Source organism: Lepidothrix coronata, unplaced genomic scaffold (genome assembly GCF_001604755.1).
Source record: "Lepidothrix coronata isolate B3197 unplaced genomic scaffold, Lepidothrix_coronata-1.0 Scaffold125, whole genome shotgun sequence".
NCBI lineage: Eukaryota > Metazoa > Chordata > Aves > Passeriformes > Pipridae > Lepidothrix > Lepidothrix coronata.
The window spans coordinates 1696504-1717545 of record NW_016690305.1 but is presented as its reverse complement, the minus strand read 5'-3'; the positions used below and the strand labels follow the sequence as shown (position 1 = coordinate 1717545).

The 21042-nt window shown below is 43.7% G+C and overlaps 1 protein-coding gene across 4 annotated transcripts in view; it reads right to left on the bottom strand.

The window, feature by feature from the left end:
- STAG1 (stromal antigen 1) overlaps positions 1 to 21042 on the bottom strand; it is a 163513-nt gene that overhangs the window by 51916 nt on the left and 90555 nt on the right. For all 4 annotated transcript variants that reach the window (XM_017826205.1, XM_017826208.1, XM_017826206.1 and 1 more), the window contains exons 6-10: positions 18036 to 18112; positions 14209 to 14413; positions 12015 to 12166; positions 8238 to 8311; positions 2785 to 2908 (exon numbers count right to left, since the gene is read on the bottom strand). In XM_017826205.1, coding sequence (XP_017681694.1) covers positions 2785 to 2908; positions 8238 to 8311; positions 12015 to 12166; positions 14209 to 14413; positions 18036 to 18112 — 632 coding nt within the window. The remainder of the gene's footprint in view (positions 1 to 2784; positions 2909 to 8237; positions 8312 to 12014; positions 12167 to 14208; positions 14414 to 18035; positions 18113 to 21042) is intronic.

Genomic DNA, 21042 nt, shown 5'->3' with positions numbered 1-21042 from the left:
ACAGGATTAACATACAAAACCTAAGGATTTCCCAAATTAGAGAACTAAACTTCTGTGTTCTCTGTGGTTTCATTTGTATGTCTTCTGGAGTAGAACATGAAACTGCTCAGCAATGTCCTGCACCACTGCCTCCTCTCCTTTTTGTAGCACCAACTTCCAGAGAAGGTGATCATTTTGGGGCGACTGCTGTCCATGTGAAATGCAATACCTCGTGGCTATTGCCTCCGCCTTCATTTTTCAATATTTTAAATACCAATCAGAGCAAAAATTGTATCCTGATCAAAGCCAAGCAAAATCAAGGAACTTGGCTACCAGCTGGGAAGTTTTTCAGGCAGTGCCAATGAAAACCAGGCTGTTAAGGGATCTTGTACTTCTGGATGGTTTGCATTTTTAATTGGTTCTTATTCCATCTTTTTCCAATCTATTCTTCCCATTGCACCTTCCTCCTCCTTTCTGTGCCTCCCCAAATGTCTCTTTCTCTCCATTCTCTCCCTTTTCATGCTTTGACACGTGGCTCACCTGCCTCAGACTCTTCCCATTGTACCCACAATCTGTCTCACTCTATACATCAAATATACACTGCAGCAACAAAAAATATCACCTATCACATATACCTTCACATTAAACAGATTAACCAGTGATTTAAAGACTTAAAACCCCAAGGCACTTCTGAGGCCTGCAATGACAAATACTCCAGAGCAGAGGCAGGAGAGCAGCCTGACAGAATTCCTCTGTGCCTGGTCCAGATGGCCCATTTTTTTACCATAACACCACAATTTAAAATTTCTCCGGTGAAGGAACATGAAGGAACACGTCGATTTTTAAAAAGCTGAGGTATAAACATATGTCAAGGCTGCAGGCAGATGACTAGACCCTGGCCTGAGGTTAAACTAACTGAAGAGGATGTGAGAAAGTATTGGACATGACATGAGAAATCTCTGGATGTGACAGATAAGGGTGTGGGAAGCTGACACCAGTCAGAGACAGCGCCGTGAGGAACGGCTGCATTTCACAGATGGTTAAAGGAGTGAGGGGAGAGATGGATGGACTTCACAGACACTGCAAGGGGCTGAGAGCTGCCAACTGCAAGAACTACATTCTGCAAGTGCTGCTTTGTGGAAATGTTCTGCAAGGTTCAGGATGCGCTCCCAGAAATGCACTGCAATTATTCAAGGGAGAATTTATTTTAAATTATAAGTCCCAGTAACAAATGAAGCCCTCCAGCACACGTAAAATGCTAATGCTCCCCTCTGAGCTGCCCTCCCCACTGATTTATCTTCCCTCCTGGAGCATGGCACCAGTGAGGCACACAATGGTACCAAGGGGGCACAGCTGGAGCAGCAGCTGTGCCTCCATGCCCTGGGATGGCCGTGTTCCCATGTCCAAGCTTTCCTGACACACAGGGTTGTGTCTCTGGACTCCACACTGCTCGAGGTCCAGTGCAGCACTGAGCAGGATCTTCCTCCTGCTCAGCTTCTTACAATGAGATCTAATGTAAAAGTTTGGAGAAAGTTTGTAAAGAAAAAGTTTGAGAACTTCACGTTTAGAGAGGAAGAAATCCCATGTCCAGTCTCTAGAGCATAGAGGATACCCTTAACAAGGAAATTGCTCATCCAAATCAAGGCAGAATGCAGATCCCTGTCAGCTGTAGCTGCAAGAACCAGCAGCAGCCAACTTCTTCCACTTGTGAAAGCCTTTCTAACTGATCTTGTTCAGACTTCTTCAGCTGGACTTGAGGATCTTTATGTGTCCCTTCCAACCCAGAATATTCTGTGATTCAGCAAACAAGTGACCGAGTCATATCCTCTGTGTTAATATGATGTTTGAAGTTATTGAAAAATCATCTTTCTAAAGAATCAGCTGTTAGATATCAGTTATGTAAGTCATCAGAATGAACTTGAAAACTTTTGATTTCTTCCACCAGTGCTTCTAGAAGAAGAGAATGATCTGAATCAGGATGCTGGAATTTAATGAGCATTTCAACAGCACAGGTAGGTCTCCTTTGTTTTCCTTGGATAATGTTAGCAAAGAGTTTAGAGTAAAACAAGTGTTTCTAGAGGTTTTGGTGGGAGTAGGAGGACAGCCAGTCCCACTTCTGCCTGGTATACAAACCCCCACCAGCCAGAGTGCAAAGCCCTGCTCCACCAGTGTTCAGAAGGGGCTACTCCTGCTGCAGGACCTGGGTGGGTCTCAGAGCTGCTCCCACCCCACAGTGTGCTGTGGGTGCCACCAGCACTGAGAGCTGTGCTGACACAGAAAAGCCCCTCTGGATACAAATCCTTTTGCCTCCACCTGGCGTTTCAACAAGTTTTTGAGGAAAAAGCTAAAGGGAACCTTGAAAAGATTCTTCAAGGGAAAGTGAATTGATGGGAACTCCACTGGTTGTGGAGCCAGTGGTGTCTGTTGGGGATCCAGAGATGTTCTTGCCCCTAACCTTTGATCAATGTAAATGGAAGACGTGGAAATCTCTGTTCCATCCTGCTTCAGACAGAGGTTCTCATGAGTGGCCCAAGGAGGCTTCTCTTTCTCTTGTAATCAGAAGAAAGGCATCATGGAAACGTATCTACCAACATGTTCCATCAGAGCCTGAGAGCACCAACAGCAGAGGAACCAAGGCAGCCTGGGAGTGCTGCATCCCAGTGCAAGCACATCCCTAGAGATAGCCTGGTTTAAAGGGAGCAGGTCAGAGAACAGAACAATCTCTTTGTAAGCCAAGGACGATACACAAAGCATGGCCTGGGCAGTAATATAAGTAACACAAGGGCAGGAATACACAATACTTACCCTGTCGTGTAGTGTCCAGCCAACATATTTTAAATAACTATCATTCAGGAAGGCATCACTGTACATCTTCATCCAGACTCCAATTTCTTCAATACAGACAGCTCTAATCTCAGCAATAGCATCACTACCAAGGAAAAAAGGACAGAACAAGTATGAACCAGAGTACAGAGCATTTACTTCTCAATCCCCTTGCCCTCTCTGTAATACTGTGCTTTTACTTTTGATGAGCCTCACTAGGTAAGACCTGTCACTGTTCCCACTGCCATCTCACTGATTTTCTGTTCCTTTGTCCCTGAACTCACTGATCTAATAATTTCAGTATTTCTATATTCTGATATGATATTTCCACTATGTAAAACAATTCTCACCCTAGTTTGCTTCACAGTCTATTACTCCAATTTTTACCTCTCTCTTTTCAAAGAGAATTATGATCCAAGCTACAGACCTCCTCTGGACAATTGTTTCTGAAACCATGTCCCTGACATTTGCTTTGCAGCCCTGGCTGTCTCCAGCTCGAGGTGTAGAACCACTGCAAAGTGGGAAAAGTTATTTGGTTTAACCAAAGGCACCTGCCAGAGGAGCAGAATGGAATTAGGTACATAAACAGATATTGTTTCATGCCCCACATGAAAGCCCTACCCCAAACCCCAGGGGAATGTTTGCACTTCAACATTGGTTTCCTCCAGTTTTCTTGCTTTTCTCCTACATTCTGACTGTGGTAAGTGATGGGAGAGGCAGAGACACATCTCAGGCAGACTCAGCAGCTGCTCCCTGAGGAGGGGCAGCAGGAAAGTGTCTGGAGAGATCACCAGAGAGCTGAGGGATGGACAGGATTTCCATGTGACTGGCACTCTGTGCCTGCCTGACACGGAGCAAGGCACAGCCACTAATCAGGAACGACGGCTCAACAACGGGAAAGGGACTGGGGCCATCTGGCCCTTCAGTCATCTCAGCTCTGAGACATCTGCTACTGTGAGAAAGCACTTGTGCCACTCCAGCTGGCACTGCTTCACAGCTCCAAACTTCAGCTGCAATAAAAGAGGAACAGAAAGAGCCGCTGCACAGAAGAAGGGAATGCCTGGTGCTTAACAAACACTGCACTTGCTTGTAATTGAGATTCTTGTTCTGTATTTTTATTTAAAAAATCTTCTCGGAAAAGTAATAATCAATTTAATTCTAAAACAGACCAACAGAGCCCCAAAATGAAATTCGATTTACAGGAAAAAAAGAAAGAGAGAAATTCCAAGCTCCAAGTAAGAGAATAATTGCAAAATAAGAGAAAACGTATTTTTCCTAAAGTCTTCAATTTTACTGAATATAAATAAAAATACACTCACTCTTATGGTCAAGACACTTCTTGCACAAGTTCACACACCCAAAGCAGTGCAACAAAGCCATGATCACTCCATAATGGAACTGCCCATGTACTTCCACCTCTGACTGCTCCACCTCCCTCGGTGCCATTGCACTGTCCATGACCTTCCAGACTCCGAGGTGACACCCACGGCTCCACAGGAGTCACAGTGTCCCACAGGGTCAGATGGGAAACCTCTACAGGAATTCTAAACTCTAGGGAGGAAACTGTGCTGATGGACCAGCACAAAGCAGGCATTTGCTGCAGGAATGGGAGGGAAACTCTGGGGAAGGTCCCAACAACTGCCAGCCCTCCCTGCCCACGAGACACACACCGACTTCAGAACCCCCAAACACGGCCCCTGGAGCTGCTCTGACAAACCCCCTGAAGGCTCTCCAAGCTCAGAACCAGGGCAGGTGTCCACCCACAGTGCAGACAAACCACAGGATGGGCACTTCTCAAACAGGCTGAGAAGTGTAAGGACAGCTGTGCTAAAATATCACATTCAAGGGTTAGCAATTGCATTTGGTATGGGGAATGCAGCACAATGGAGAGAAGTCTGAATTAAAACCATGAATGTATTCATACATATATATTTGTGTACTGCTTTATACTAAACTAGATTAGCAATTCCCTTGTACAGAATTACTTTACAACTATTTTAAAAGCAAGAATGCAAGACTTACAGCACAGTCTAAAGGACTGGCCTGTGTGCATCAAGAAAATAGGGCAGCCACAACAACACAAAGGAGCCACAAAGGCATTTCCATGAGGGGATGACAGCCCAGGGCCTCACATCCAAGTAGGGTATTTCACCACCTTAGAAATTTACTGACTGTGAAGAATTTTGGAAGGATTTAATGGCAATCCCAAAAAGAACCCAAATGTCAACAACTATTTAATCATGCAGCACAGCCAGCCAAAAATCAGGAGAAACGATGTTTTCTGTAAGCATGCATTCAATCTTCCCCAGGCAGACAGGGAAAAACTGCTTCGTGATTGAAAAGCTCCTCTGGGATCCCCAGGCACTATGGACAGACACTCACTCCAAGCTGGTAATTTAAAAGAAAAAAAAAAAAAGGCTATTCCACTGATTGAAAGATTTTAGTATAATAAAAAGGGGATAATTGAAATTTAGTATAATTGAAAAGGGGAAAAGAATCATGAATAAGGCATGTGGGACTAGCAAACACACTCAAGTTGCTGAAGAGGCAGAAGAACTCATGTGACACCCTTTCCCACCCCACCAGCATCTCCCAGGTAACTCTCACCAATTCATATCCTTTGTGTCCTTGCAGGAATCACTAACACAGACTCCATGCCCATACAATGCTGCATCAAACACAACACAGCCCAAAAACCTTTATACCTTTGCTGTGCATTAGATAATTCCTTGTCATTAAACTCTAATTCTTCCAATCTTTACACAGTTCAATACAGTTTAGCTCCTGGTCATAGTTCCTACTCTTGGTAAAGAGATCCCCCGTGATGCAACTTCCTCAAAGACAGAACAGAGGGTGCCTCACCTGCCTGAGGCTTTCTGAGAGCTGGAATCCCAAATTCCCACTCACCCAAGGGACAGGGAATGCTGCAGCTCCACAATAACATACCACTGCCAGTTGAACCCAACTGGACCTGTCTCTTGGGCTGCTCAGCAGTTTGTAAACTTTTTGAGGATGTAATTATGAGGAGAACTGGACAAAAATGTCTTTTCTACCTTTTTTTCTGGACTCCATAAAGACATAAAAACATAATACACTTTCCTGTCACCTAGGAGATATGTTTCACCTCCTTAGGATAACACATTTAGGGTGGAGGGAAATGGATTTTTCTCTGGTTTGGTTTGGGTTTTCATTTCCCTGTGCTGACTGGTTTTTGCTTCCTCACAAGACTGCCATCCAATATCCCCTCTAGTTTTTGCTCATGCAACCCTCTGGTTTCCCAGAGTGCAATTCCCATGTAACTTGTCACCAGCCTCCTATTTACTCAGCAGGAGGGAAGGCAACACCTTGGAAGGAGACAAGTATCTTCCCTGTAAAAACAGAGTGCCATCTAGATTTTGCCAGTTTTACCTTTCCTGTCAGTCCTGCCCAAACATTCCCTCAGGACAGCTCAGTGCCCTGCAGAAACCCTGCACCCACCGCGTCCCTCAGGCCCAGGATCCCCATTCTGCTCTGCCAGAAGCCAAAACTGTCCTAGTTCTGTTTTGGGGGACAGTCACATCTGGAGGAAAAGCTCTGTGAGCACTGAAAACAAAAGGATATTACGAAGTAGGACTGTAATCAGAATTCTTCCCATCACCATCTCTGCTGCTTCACGGTCAACACGAGCTCAGCACCTTGACCCTGAATTTACTCTCACGTCTTCCTTTTGATGCTCTCAGTTTTAGATTAAAAATAAAATTAATGGACAACCAAATATGTCATAAACCAGCACAGAAATAATGAGAAAAAGTGATTCAGGAACAAGATAAGGAAATATGCAATGAGGTGAGGACATTTCTTGCGTGTTTATTAGGAATATCTCAATTTTCCACCAAATCTGCTGTTAACACTAGACTAGCATTACACTTAGAAAACTGTTCAGCTATTTCTGCAAGTCTTTTTTTTTTTCTTTAATGAGAGAAGTGAGCATTGGAATCTTCCAGTACATTTGAAGCCAATCTACAGCAAGAACAGCAGTAGGAAGACATTCTGAATGAAAGAGTTCTGGGGGTTTTGTTTAGATCAAGGACTTGTAATTTAAGTTACAAAGGTCCCTAGGCATGAATCACTGTGGCTGGGGCTGAATCCCATTATGGGACAGGATTTATTCTCTAGGAGTAATTAAAATAACATTCTTTTGAAATCATTACCACTTGGTCTAAGGACTGTAAAATCATGTCAAGTTTATAAAACATTTGAACTGTTTGAGAGAAGGAATGCTTAAGAAATTATGAAAGCAGATAATAGTTTGAAATGCTTTCCATTTTTATCCCCCTGGGCCTGGCAGGATAAAACCAGACCATAACAGGTCGAGTCTTTTCCCAACCTCACACAAGAGCATGAACTACTAGGAAAATATTTTCAAGTGACTTCTTGTTTGATACAATATGCTGAATTCTGAGGGGACAGAAATGGGAATACTCTTAGGGTTTAATTTCTTTAGCTTTTTTACCTCCCTGCCATGGAAGCTGCTTTCCTAAGGAAACAGTGAGTGCTCTGACCCCACACGCTCCTTTACCTGCTGGCCCTACACCCACCCTTCTGTTGCCAGGCAGCTCAAGGCTTACTGACCATAAACTACAACCTTCCCTTCCACACCAGGCTGGGTACTGAAGATCCAAGCTCCAGCTCCACGGGGCACACTCAGAGATTTCTCAGCACAAACCTGTCCAGCTTTCCTGCTTGTTTTTCTCCATATTTACAATCACCCCTCTGTCCAACTGAACTATGGGCTCCTCACCACCTTCTAACCCTCTGCTCATACAACCTTTCTTGCTTTCTGTCATTTTTCTAAAAGATTTCAGAAATTCTAAAACTTTAAACCAGAATTTAAAACTGAAAGGTTAATTGCATAGTTTAGTATCCTTGAATTTTATCTTCTGACTTCAGTAAGTCAATTAACATTTAAAGAGCTGGTTGCACTAAGGTGCTGCAGATGCTCTGAGGCATCTTGTGATGTAAAACTACCCTAAATCTATTTTAAAAGACTTCTGCTCTCTGACAAGCCATATTCCCAATCTGCTTCACATCCAAGCCGTACAAAAGGCCAGGAAGGCTGAAGACACTCAGCAGCCAAGATATGCAGTGACCATTTGATGAATTTAAGGTATGTCCAGCCTGAGCTCCCACCCTGGACAACTCTTCTTTTCAAATCACAGACATTCAAATCCCACATTCCCACAGCTCTTTAAAGCCATTTTACTGAATTAGAACAAAGTTGTGTGGATGGGCTCTATTGTGGAATTAAGGGGGGGTTATACTTAATATGTTCTTCCACAACTTCGAGTGTTTTTCATAGTGCTTTTGTGGCATCTACAATATTACAGCACAAGAGAATCAGCACAGAACCTGCCCCTGCCATTTGTTATGGCTGTACTTTGTTAGCATTTCCTTACCGGTATCTATGAACAAATATACCCTTAAAAATAGAGTTCATCATATTCTCGATTTCATCTTGGTTTTCTTGTAGCTGCAAAAAAACAAAACAAAACAAATAAATAAAATCCCATTGCTTGTTATAATTTCATATTCTGCAATTCCTGGTCGGGAAACTTTGGAAGACCGTGGAAGAGCACCTTAGAGGAATCTCCATTTCTGCTTTTCCAGCAAGTGCCTGTATTGTGTGCATATACATACAAATATTTACTTTTACACACGAAATGTCTTAATGGAAGAAAATCAACATTCACTACAAACATCAATGCAGTTTCAGATTAGGCCTTTGAAGTGATCACCAATTTTTGCTACTGAAGACAAGACAAGCAGAGACGTGTTCAGTAATGTCAGCAGTGCTGTGTCCACAGTGAGACTGAGCTGAGGGAGTGACAGCTGCAAAGATTAATTTGGACAAAATTAATGCTCAGTTTAGAGAAAGTAGCTGAAGATGTTCTCAATCTTAAGTCTGACTGTCAGTTGTTTCAAACTTCAGCACCCAGGGTAACGGGGTTTCAGAACCAGGACGCTTTCCAGAATTGAAGCACATGTGACATCTGGGCCTTAGGCTGCAAAAAGCCAAACCAAACCCAAAGCCCAATCCCAAACAAGAAAGGTGTTTTATAAATATGAGTGGTTTTTTAAAAAACTTTGTATTTCCTACATAATATGGGCATGTTTTGCAAGTACTACTGGAAGCTCACCTTGTGCCAATGAATATGCTAACACAACTTGGAATTAATTACACCATTCTCATACTGTCAGCTTTTGTACTACACTAAGTAAGTATGACTTAATTACACCTAAATGCATCTTTTTTAATAAGATGGCACCAATTTTATACACTCAGCTCTAGGAGCAGCCCTGCTCCCACATCCAGAGCCCTTGTTCTTCCATGAGGTGTTCCTTTTGTCCAAGCAGGGCCCCATGATGTGTGGGAATGGAAATGTGCCCATATTCTCAGCACAAAAACCACAACAGAGCCTTGCTAGAACAGAGTGCACATATGTGTAAAATAATGAAACCTGGATAATTGTGGGTGTGCATATTTAACAGATAAAATATTTCACAGCCAGAGGCAGCTTCTTTGACTTCCTGCATGGCAGGAGCTCATAAACACTTTCACCCAGGGGCTTATGTTTTTCAAGCCTTGTTTATAAATATTTCTACAGTATCTTCCAGGTAAGAGCATAAGTAGCTTGCAGAAATCAGTCAATGAAGCCTCCCAGTTTCCTAAAATGTAAGGAAGTGCTGTCTCCATTTTGCACGTGGGGAAAACAAGGCATGAAGTGTTCTTGACTGAATTGCCAAAAACCTGCCAAAGAAATGAATTCCACAGTAAAAGGGATTCTGTACAAGGGGTAAAGCTGGTGCCCCCCAGCTCTGTGTACACCACAGGGCTCTACACAAAACAAGCATATCTAGACACAGCTTCTGGGAACAGCCCTGCTTTCAGCATCAGCTCAACCCAAATATGCACAGACTAACTGCTTGCTCAAGAATTCGTAACCCAAAGGGGAGCATGAATTTCTAATCACTCCTCCACTGGATGACTGCAGGCAGACAAACATCCACGGGAACATGGGGGTAGAGGCACAGGGTGTGCAGTAAAATGGGAATGGGAATGAACCAAGGAGCTCAGGAGGCTTTCTGAGAAACTACCACGGCCCTGACAGGGAAAGGGGAGCTCCTGGAGAACTTGGGCAGGAATCATTGGGATGTGAACACAGCACAGAAAGGAGGTAGGACAGACTGGGCTTCCTGAGCCATGAGACAGTCGAGACGCTGAAGATGACATTAGTTTGAGAGCAAAATGAAGCAGCACAGATGAAGGGACAGCATGGATGGCTTCCTCCCTCTTCTGCCCAGAATTCACAGCTCACTATCAACGCAAATCATCTGGTCCAGGTCTCCAGGTGCTGGGGCAGAGCTGGTGTAGAAGCAGAATCAGCCATTCAGTAGGTCCATGTGAGCTCCCTTCTACCTCTGTGTACTAACATTTAAAGGATACAATTCCCAGACGTATTTTAGATTCAGTAATGAATTTTCTCTGAAACTGTAATTGCTTTTTACACTCTCAGCTTTTCTAGATCATGGACTTGAATCTGAGTGCTTAACTTCAGGCATCTTGAGAGAACATCTGTGTCTTGGGATTCCTGCTCTTACCAATGCAAAAGTGATTTAATACTCCCCACTCCTGAACCTAAGTGAGGAATGAGGGAAACACTCTCTTGTTGACTCTGCAGGCAGTTTCAGGAGCTCAAAAAGACATGTATGACAAGCAGGAGATTTGAATTCCTGGCAGCAGCTACAACCCGACTTGCTGTGTTTGGTGGCAGATTGCTACAGAAATCCCCCAGCTGAGCTGAGAGGGCCCCTGACAAGGCAGAGACTCCCCATCAGTGAGCAGGGGGTGACAGGGCAAGGGACACTCAGCCACTGCTCCCTCCCCTCTGCCTCCCACTCACCTGCCACACTCAGCCTGGCAGCTGTCCCTCGGGTACTTGAGGAAGATAAACACGTGTGGATGTGCTTAGGAGGGTTTATTGTGATGGCACTTCATCAAAAGAATCGTCTAACAAAGTGCCAGCACAGAATATCCTGTAAATTCAGCACAGTTAAACCCTGGGAATACACAGCATTATGTCAGGAACTGCAATACAAGCTCTGTTCCAGCTATTTTGCCTTTCAAAATGCTTTAAAGCTGGCATTCAGTTTGATATTTCATTTAAAACGTTTCTTTTGCATGGAGAGATTGTTCTTACTTTGTGCCTTAATGCATGATTTTTAAGAACTGTGAAAACCAAATATAATTGTGTTAAGGATATAGGGGTAAAAAAAAAATACACAATTGTAATTATCCCCAAACAAAGACTATAAAGTCAAGCAATTCTGAGTCAAAGTTATACCTAAAAGAATCTAAGGTGCACACAGGTAAAGCACCCAGACATCCTTAATTACCACGGAGTAAAACTGTGGTGGAGGAAATATATTCAAAACTAATATATTAAAAATAAAAAATTTTAATCAAAGTCACATAAACTTCAATTTTTCAATCACTCCCATGAGTTTTACTTGGCATCTTTACAGATTATGGCTGTTTGGCTGTATATGTATTAATTTTCTAATTGTCACCTTTAAGTTTCTTTTAAGGACAACTCTAAACTGAAATTTCCTATGATATAATACTTTAAATTATTTAGAGATGATTACAGCAACCTTCTAATGTTTTTTTTTTCCCCTAATGCCAGACTGGTACTTTTGAAAAGTGACTTCAATGTCTCCCCAGCTTCTTGTCCCTGAGCCCAGGTTCTACAGCCCCACTGCAGTGTTCCTTGAAAGCAGCTCCAACAAGAAGCAGTAATGAGATACTATGGAATAACTGCAGGGATCAGAGGGAGAAATGGGCAGTGCAGGGAGAGACAATGTGATCCTCTTGTCAGAATCTCTTTGCATAATCAGAACAGTCACTACTTACAACTTGAGACTCTTCCTGCCTGGTCATACAGAGAAGCCTGAGAACAGGAATCATCCTGTGAGTGCAAAACAGGCACAAACTCAGCTGAATGTATTCACACAGGATTTAATGTAGCCCAAGTAATAGGTCTGAGGTCACACAAACACCACTGCAGAACTCATCTCTTTCTCACTATGGCACTCGAGTCACAAACCACCCTGGGCTTTCTGTTGGAGGGAATGCACATGAACAGGCAAAAAAAAAAAATCATCTTTTCACTTGCCTCTTTTCTCTTCTGAAGCAGCAGCTCCAACCTCTCATTAGCTCTTTTGCCAATCATTTTGTTCCTCTCAGCTTCATACTGCCTCTGTGTATTATCCTGATGGATGCTCAGGTTTAAGGCAACATTCACAAGAGCAGTCATAAGCTTCATAGCTGCAAAGGCAGAAGACAGAACTTGAGTCTTTACCTGTAATCAGAGCTAAAACCCCCATTTCCTCAGCACATCCACACTCTCAGAAAACACCCACCTTGCCCTGGCACACAGCCATCTGGAAAGCAACCTCACCAATGCAGAAGAGAAGCTGCTCTGACTTATCCTGCTACTGCTCAAAGCTGGGAACCCACAGGTACTTCTTGCCTTAAGTTTCTTGCTACAGTGAATAATTTCTCATTCAAATTGACTGGCACAGAGGAACTGAAAACAAGGACCTTAAAAACACTCCTTCCAGAACTGAAATTCTACAAGTAGATTTTCATAAACTTGATCAAGACTGAGCTCCCCGGCATCATGTGGACCTCTGCTCTGCAGGACAGCAGCATAATTACATGTGCAAACACAGCTTGAAGGCAATCTGCAGAATCAAAACAAAGCTCTCAAGCTCGTTAAAACAAGCAAACAAATAAGTAAATGTCGCTGGTATTGTCACTGGTAAGTGCTGGAGATCTCTGGCAGGCCCTGTTCCCAGCACACTGTCAGGTACAGTGTAACTGATGCAGTAACTGAAGTTAGTTTGTGATAACCTTGGTTTTAGCTTCAGCTTTTCCTTGCTACAAGTTTCCAGCTACACAATCCATTCCAAACAATGGGAACTCCTTCTTCCACACAGCAGAGGCCCTGGGTAACATCTCAAACGTGTGGTGCTGTTTCCTGCCTTTTCAATCAAGCCCCTCATACTTTCCAAACATCCCATGCAGGGATGGACCCACCAATCCAAGGGAGAGTGCACAGACCCCACTCCATAAACTCTTCCCTACAAAACAATCAACCCCAATCTGAGCAAATAGCAAATCAAAATCCCCTGGAATTGCAGCTGGCATCAGATGGAAAGGGATACAGTTTAAATAACAGGCAGGTATTTCCAGCAGGTTACCTGTGGCTCAAACAGTGCTCACCTTTGGACGCTCCATTTGTAAAGGAAACTCTAAACCTGGAAGGTTTCACCTGCATAATTCAAGGTTTTATCAGCCCATTGCTGAGTAACATGAAAAGCACGAGGGGATGAGTTTACAAGAGTTCAGTCACTGTGAGATGAAGGTTTGGGGTTTCAATTTTAAAATCAAACTCCACTCCAGATTTGAGTTGTTTTTTCAGTATCATTGGAAATCCGCCTCTTGCTTCAATTCATAAAGAGAGATGAAAATGTAAACAAATTCTGATTGACTCTCTTGGACACTGGGTATTACACTCAGAAACTGAGCAAAATTGTATGAGGCTGATTGTGGAAAGACTAAATCAGTAACAAATATTGGCTGTAGCAATATTCAGATTCTGATACATTTCTGTAAAGGTGAACCTTGCAATAAAATGTGTTCCTTGTCACTTGACATGACCAGCTTTAAGCACCAACATCCAAGCCTGGTATTACTTTGTAATTGGAGAAAAACAGTTACTTGTAGAGAGCAATTCATCCATCTTACAGCAGACATAGAGGTCTGATGAAATACACTCTAGAAAAGCCTATTCCTATTCCTATGCTGCACCCAGGGCTCTCCTTACATGCAGGCAGCTGCATGAAAGGTGTGGTGTGGCTGGAGCCCTTCACCCCTGGCCCAGTGCTCCCAAACCTCAAACTTCTCCAGAGTGAAGGTCAGACTGTTCTTACTGGTGGACAGAAATTCTCTGATAATAAAATTGTCTTGACACTCCTTAAGAATGAATTTGTACTCCAAAATACAAAATTATTAAGACATTCTATACAACAAAGGAACAACTAATAACAAACTCCAAGACATAAGCACAGCACTTCTGAGTCTGAGGATCCACTGGAGGCCCCCGGGTACAACCGGAACCCCTGAGACTCAGTGCCCCACTTACTCCTTTCCAAACTAAAAAGTGTATTTTGAGTGCAGCTGTACCATACATGGTGCCTGGCTTTGCTCAAGCTGGTCAAATCCCAGCCAAGGCAGGAGGAGCTCTCCCGGTGGCTCAGCAGCAGCAGTTCCCGTGCAGCAGCTGCCCCCGAGCTGTCACTTACCAGCCAAGGTACTGGTGTGCCTGAAGGCCCTGACCTGGGAGTCAGAGAGCCCCGTGAGCAGGGAGATCACCGTGTCCATCATGTACTCGTCGTAGATGATGCTGTACTGGCACTGCCGGATCAGGACCCCGATGAACTCGCAGAAGTTGGAGCGGAACTTCTTCCACTGGGGCCCGGGCATGGTGAGGGGATAGTCCCCACTGTCCTGCAGGGCAGGGAAAGCAAAACAGGGAGTGCTGAGGGTCTGCCCATTTCAGTTATTTTAATGCTGTTGTAGCCATCCTGGGCTGAATTTCTAAGCTCGTGTTCCTTCAAGCCAAGGAAGAATAACAAATAAACCCACATTATTCTTCAATAAACGGGGAACCTCGGGGGCACAAAACCACTTTTGCAAAGACTTCATTGTAACTGTTTTACACTTGCACTATTGGCTCTATATAGTCCAAAATATGTATCCAGATTCAATTCTTTTCCTTGTGTCCTGGGTTAGGAAGTGGGGGGAAAGCATGAGAAAGGAATATTTCCAATTATTTAAGGTCAAAACCTGAAGAAAGGCTTGTGTAATTGAGAGCTGTCACTCTCCAGCCCCACTTCAACTCCAGGTTAATATCCTATTCAACCGGCTGCCCCTCCCCACAGACTTTGCTTTGCTCAAGTTTACAGTTGAGATCTTTTCAGAAAGTAAACACTGCTCTGTTTTAGCTTATAAACATAGCCTTTTCCTAGAGGTAAAACTTGCCTTCTGACAGAGGAAATGGAAATTTTACTAGAGATTCATCCACTCCATCTTCAAAAAGCTATTACAAGATTGGAGTAGGCATGTGAACACTCAGCTCCTTTAACTCCTCTCCAAGTCTGCCCTGACTGTTCTCACTTCACTGCACAAACTGCATTTCAGCGAGACCAGCCCCACAGAATTAGAACATGCTTTTTGCCCCTTGCCTGAAAAAGCCTGAATACCACCTCCCTGGCCACCTGGTTTGTAAGCCAATTCCAGATTATCCAAACCTTCAGGGCAATAATGCTCCAGCCTCAATCTCTCCCCCAGGATAAGAAGTCAGTAGTACCAAAGTTAAATCCATTTGTACATATCCATTCTGTGGTTTTGTGCAGAACAAGCTCTTTGCTCCTCAGGACATGTTGTACTGCCCAGACTGAACCATGTAAAGGTGGTAATGTGGGTGTAGAGGAGCTGCAATCAAATAACCTTGTGCCTTATCTTTATATATTACATTCTTCTGCAGCAAAACCCCTGCCCCTCAAATTTAATCAAATCCCACACATTTGAACCACACCAAAATGATCTGATGGACCTCTGTACATGAACTTTGGTACACAATTACACTTTCTAGAGGTGGGGATATGCAGAGTTTTGGAGCAGTTCCTCAGAATCTCTAGGGCAGTGTGTAACTACTCACAGATGTGTGGTGCATTTTTACCTGCAATCACAAATCACACAACCCTTTCAAAAGGCTTCTGGACACTGCCCCGAGAACACCTCACCTGGCTGAAGTGGGAAGAATGAATTTACAGTAAAACCCATTTAGTGGATCTTTTACTGTTGAACACCAATAAAAACATGACACATTAGTGACACTGATGTGATACTTGATGGTCCAACACTCAGAGAAGTCAAAGCAAACCAAGCTTTTGTTCACCTGCTCAACTCTAACACAAGAATTATAAGGCAACCCACCTACAAAATGCCTCTGCTCATAAGCCAAGCACCCAAACAGTGTAGCCAATCGATGTCCATGGAATTCCCCGCCTCAAACTGAACTTGAGGCAGCAATGAACAGTTATTTCCATCATTTAAATCCTGCACGGGCATTGCTCCATTCATGAGGAGGAAAATCAATGCTTCAATCCCTGCCCTAAATGCAGCAACTTGGGCTAGCAGCCAAATGGTTCCTGCAGCACTGAGGGAACAACGGGACAGTTGGGATTTCTGGGCTACTGGCAGAGGTGTCACAAGGGAAATGCCAACAGATAATCCTGGAGGACAAAATATTCACCAAGTTGCAGTCTAAGACTAACAACTTGATGCTTTTATACTAAACCTCACAAATTCTCTCACGAACCCACTCAAGTGTTAAGGCAGAAGCTACAGTTGTTAGAACTGTAAAAGCTCTGAGAAGTTTTAGGTAATTGAGAAAGAAAGCTCATGCACCCTGTAATTCTCTGAGACATCCCGCTCTTAGATACATTCATGCCCTGCATAAGGAAGTGGTTGTTTCTCCTTTGAGAAACAACTTTGACAGTTTTTGAAAAGTGTTTTTGAAAAATACTTTCTTCCATCAACTGTGGGACAACCTCCCCTTGGGGAAAATCAAAGTTCTTTGGCCTTTGGACAGTGCACTGGTCCCTTATTTTGTATGATGGGACTGGACTACACACCATATCCAATGCTGGTTTTTAAATCACCCAAGTAAAATTTAAACTACACCACTGCATTTCAATAACTCTGCTTGGTGATGTTTTAAAAAGCAAAAGTAATTTAGCCAGAATGCAGCATGAATTGATACCACCCTTCGGCTCATCACTGGACACCCAAATTTTATTCTCTGTCCATGCACCCAAACTGCCTGAACACCTGAGCACAGCAAAGGAGCACCCCATGGCTGCAGTCAGGTGTTCAGTGAAACATCTTCTACTGAAGGCCATGAACAAGATGGAAATCATGCAGAAGGAAATCCTGAGAAAGAGCAGTGCTTCTATTTATAGTTTTCCTGCTTAACTTTCTGAATCACAGCCTTGGCATTCCATTTAGAATTGATCAGACAGACATTGCTGTCCTACAGAAAACTCCTGTTTCAGCATTTGTTTTCCTCATTAAATAAAAGGAACACTCAGAATACGCAGCTTTTTATACGTGAAAATCAAAGGAAACACAGTTTGAAAACCTCAAAGCTAAAGAGCATTCACCATTAGGAACATGTTTATTTGGACAGAAGACACACAGTCTGACTTGTAACACACTTGTTTTCAACTAAATGCTTAGATCTTTTGAAAGAGCACTTCTTTCTGCATCACTGTTCCAAAATGGTACTTTTCATGTCAAGTTCCTACCTGGTTTAAATTGCCATTTCAAACGAACAGACCAGTACTTTGCACACAGAAAACAGCCCAAGGGTGCCAATGCTGCGGTCCTGTGTGAGGGCTCTGCCTGTCTCAGGGCCCTGCAGTTCTCTGTTGTGTGGTGGCACTTCCAGGGGGTGAATGTCAGGGCCCAGAATGGCACTGCCAGGGGCAGTGGGATCAGAGCTCCACAGTTCCTCCTGTGCTCCTCTCCCTGAACTGTCCCTGATCCAGGAGGGACACACACACAAGGGGGTCCCCAAAGCCACACAAAGATCCAGGAGGGTCTCCATGGGTCCAGCCCAGGGCTCACACGGTCCCAGGTGGTTCCTGCACAGTCAGACCTGGCTCTGTGACACCCTGGAGTGAGCCTGCTCCCTGTTTTTGTGTGACACTAGACTTCTGACCTTAAAATGCCTAATTCCCAACTTTTCAGTACCAGTATTTCAGATCCAGGGCTTACCCAACCCACAGCACTGACCTGTCAAGGTGAGTGACTATAACCACCTTTCAAATTATTGTATTACTTGTTGCTTGTTCATTATAAATAATACCATTTATCTCCTTCCTAAAGCTCATGCTGGCTTGTTATTCCTCATCCAACAGCAAAATTCTCTCCTTTGCTTGTCAGTGCAATTTCCCATACTGAGACATTGCTTTCCCACTGTTTTCTTGCCCATTGCATTTTTAATTTAGAAGTATACAGTAATATATTTCATAATATTTAAAGAACTATTTGTATACTCTACCTCATCAAATTCTTCTGTCATTTTCCTTATGATTTCTGCATTTTGCATGTTCCTAAACATTTCAATTCTTACTGTACCTGTAATGTAGTGAAAGAAAAACAGAAGTTAACACAACCCATTTTTGGAACGTCAAAGTCTCAATGCTTTCCTGCTGCTAAAGGAACAGCTCAACAACACACACAAGGGTATGGAGTGCAACAATAACAGGAATGCTTTGAGCAAGGCTGTCTCTTGAAGAAATGGGTAAAAAGAAACCATTTGTCCTGTAATGTGCTTTCAAACCAGGAGTTGGTGACATTTCCATCTTTTCCTCTTGGCAGCCAAGCCAGTGCAAGGCAGCAGTGACAGCAACGGGGACTCGTGTCCTGGCTGCAGCTGCCAAGTGTTTTCACTTGCTGTGCAGAATCCAAAGAAGCCCGTGTTCCAGTTCCAGCTGTGCCCTCTGTGTGCCCAGCCCTGGATCCCAGATGCCCTGCTCTCTGTGCAGAGACAGGCAGTGATGGCAGTGCCCAGCTGAGCCCCAGCACAGCTCAGGGACGGAGGCAAGTCCTGCCCATCCCAGGGCTCCCAGGCCCAGCAGCAGCACCTGTGGCTGAGTCACTCCTCCCTCTGGATGCTGCATTCCCCCCAGTACCCCAACAGCCAAGCTGGGGATCCAACCAAGCTTCCAAAATTGAAAATGTAACAACACAATGGCCATAAATGACAATTCTTGTGACATGATCCAAATTCAATCAGTACAAACAAAATATTTTGACCCTTGGAGCTAGAGACTATCTAAATACCCAATGACATCACCCAAGACAACACAGAGACACTTTCTTTGCTGCTGCCTGATCTTCTCTTGGTCACTTCACAATCTTCTTTTGTTAATGCAGGAAATGCAGAAAAATTAAGCAAACTGCAGAGCTACAGAATCCATCCCAACACCATTAACATCACAAAAGAGTAAGTCCCACAGCTTTTGCAGAAAGTTCAATTGGATTAATGATCCACTGCATGGCTTCAAAAATTCAAACCCTAACAGAAGCAGCTTAACAGTGAGCAGTATTACCCCTGTACAAGGGAGAAATAAGGATAGTTTAAACATTCTGAATATTACATGAATGTTTTAATTCTGGTATTTTATTCCTTGAAAAAGAAGCATTAGGAACATCAACATTTCAAAACATGCCAGCACAGTCAGAGCCTCTGTATGTTACTGGGAGATCAGTTTACAACGCAAATTAAAAAGTGATTTCTTGAACTGGTTTTGCTTCTTCATGAGATAATATTTAATTGTTATCTGTTTCATACCGGGTAACACTGTCAACCTCAGTTCTGACAATGACAAATTTGTGCTTGGTGTTTCCGTATTATTAATAAACAATTAGTAATGCAATATATCCATATGAAACCAGGAGCCCAAGAGAATACCACCATGTGACCACCGAAGGTGTGTTTTATCAGCTCAGAAATCACCTGTACACGCAGACATATTTTAGTATTTCCCCCACCACTGAGAGTTTTGTTTTGATCAGGTGCAGCAGTTTCCCAGTATGTCTCAGTACTGACACAGACAGGTGTTCTTGGAAACCCCTCTCAGGTGCAGGAACCCCCTTTCTGTCCCTGCCTGCTGCATCTGCTGCTCTTCTCACTGGCAACACACCCCTCAGTCAGTCAGTGACCTCCTGACCTTTGTTATTTTACTGCTTTAGAGCCCTGATCCCAGTTTTATTCCTATCTGTTTATGACTTTTCTTAATAACCTGGAACAGCTTCAGTTTCTGTGGGATCACGGCCAGGCTCCTCCCTTTGCGTGCCCAGAACTGACAGAGCACCAGCTCCGTGCTGGGCACCCCAGGGTTTCCCTGATCACCTGCAGGGTTACAGGTGAGGCTGGGGGGATCCTACATCCCCCCCCCCAACCAAACACTGGCTCAGTTCTTTGGGAGAGGAATGAAACCACTCCTGATGCCTCCCAGGGGCGCTGGGGTGCACAGGAGCTCAGCTCTGCCAGGGGAGTGCCAGCAAACATTGAAGGAGTGGAGACGAGCAGCACTACCCACTCACTGTCAGGTCTCCTTCCTTCCTCCACCTTCTATGGCAAAGTTTACAGGAGGCAGAATGAGAGTTTCTGCTTATCTGGCAGTGGGCACCTGAAGCCTTTTCCTCCCACCACCTTCCCCCCCCCAGCCAAAACACAGCCCCACTGGCTTTGCTGGAGCACTCTGTAAATGGGCTGTGAAAGCTCTGCCCACAGCAGGTTTCATGGTGTCATCACCACATTCCCACACTGCAATGGGCAGCAACATCCAGAGTTCCTGCCATTAGTCAAAAGCAAAACTCTCCCATTTTAAAGTGCATACTTAGAACAGATTTTCTATAGAATACAATTGAAGGAGTGGAATACATCCCCACAGTCTCTGCCTTACTCATGCTGCTGCCAGTCTTCTATCCTTTTCTAAGCTGTGTTTTACCTCTATCATGAAGCTCTCACTCTGTATTTAGTGAATAGGACCTGAATTGTCTTAGTTCACTAGAAGTTGAGAAGCCTATTCTACTTCAGGACTAAGTTCTCAGTTCAAACCTATTCACATACATCGTGTTTTAAGAAGTCTTCTCATTGACATGTAAGTCCATATCCTTAATTATCAAATTCCAGTTTAACTTTCAGCTAAGGCAGGTACCAATTTAATTTGTCAATAATTAATCATACCACCCAACCCAGCCTGTAAAAGTGCAGAGAAAAAAACCCATACAGAGGACACAACTGTATTTCAAAGAGAGAAGAGAAAGACTAAAAGAGTCTATATAAAACTGGATGAAAAAACCCCTAAACTGTGGACAAAACAAGATATAATATTTCCAGGAGATATAACACACCATGTACTCAGTGACTTCAGAAGAGTGAGAAGAATAACCAGTTATAACAGTGAGCCCTGCAGAAGAGAAGAAACAATAGACCTCCAAGAGCTTTGTAGGGTGTGTAAGCCATGGAGCTTGAGCAACAACCAGCCTTTCATCCT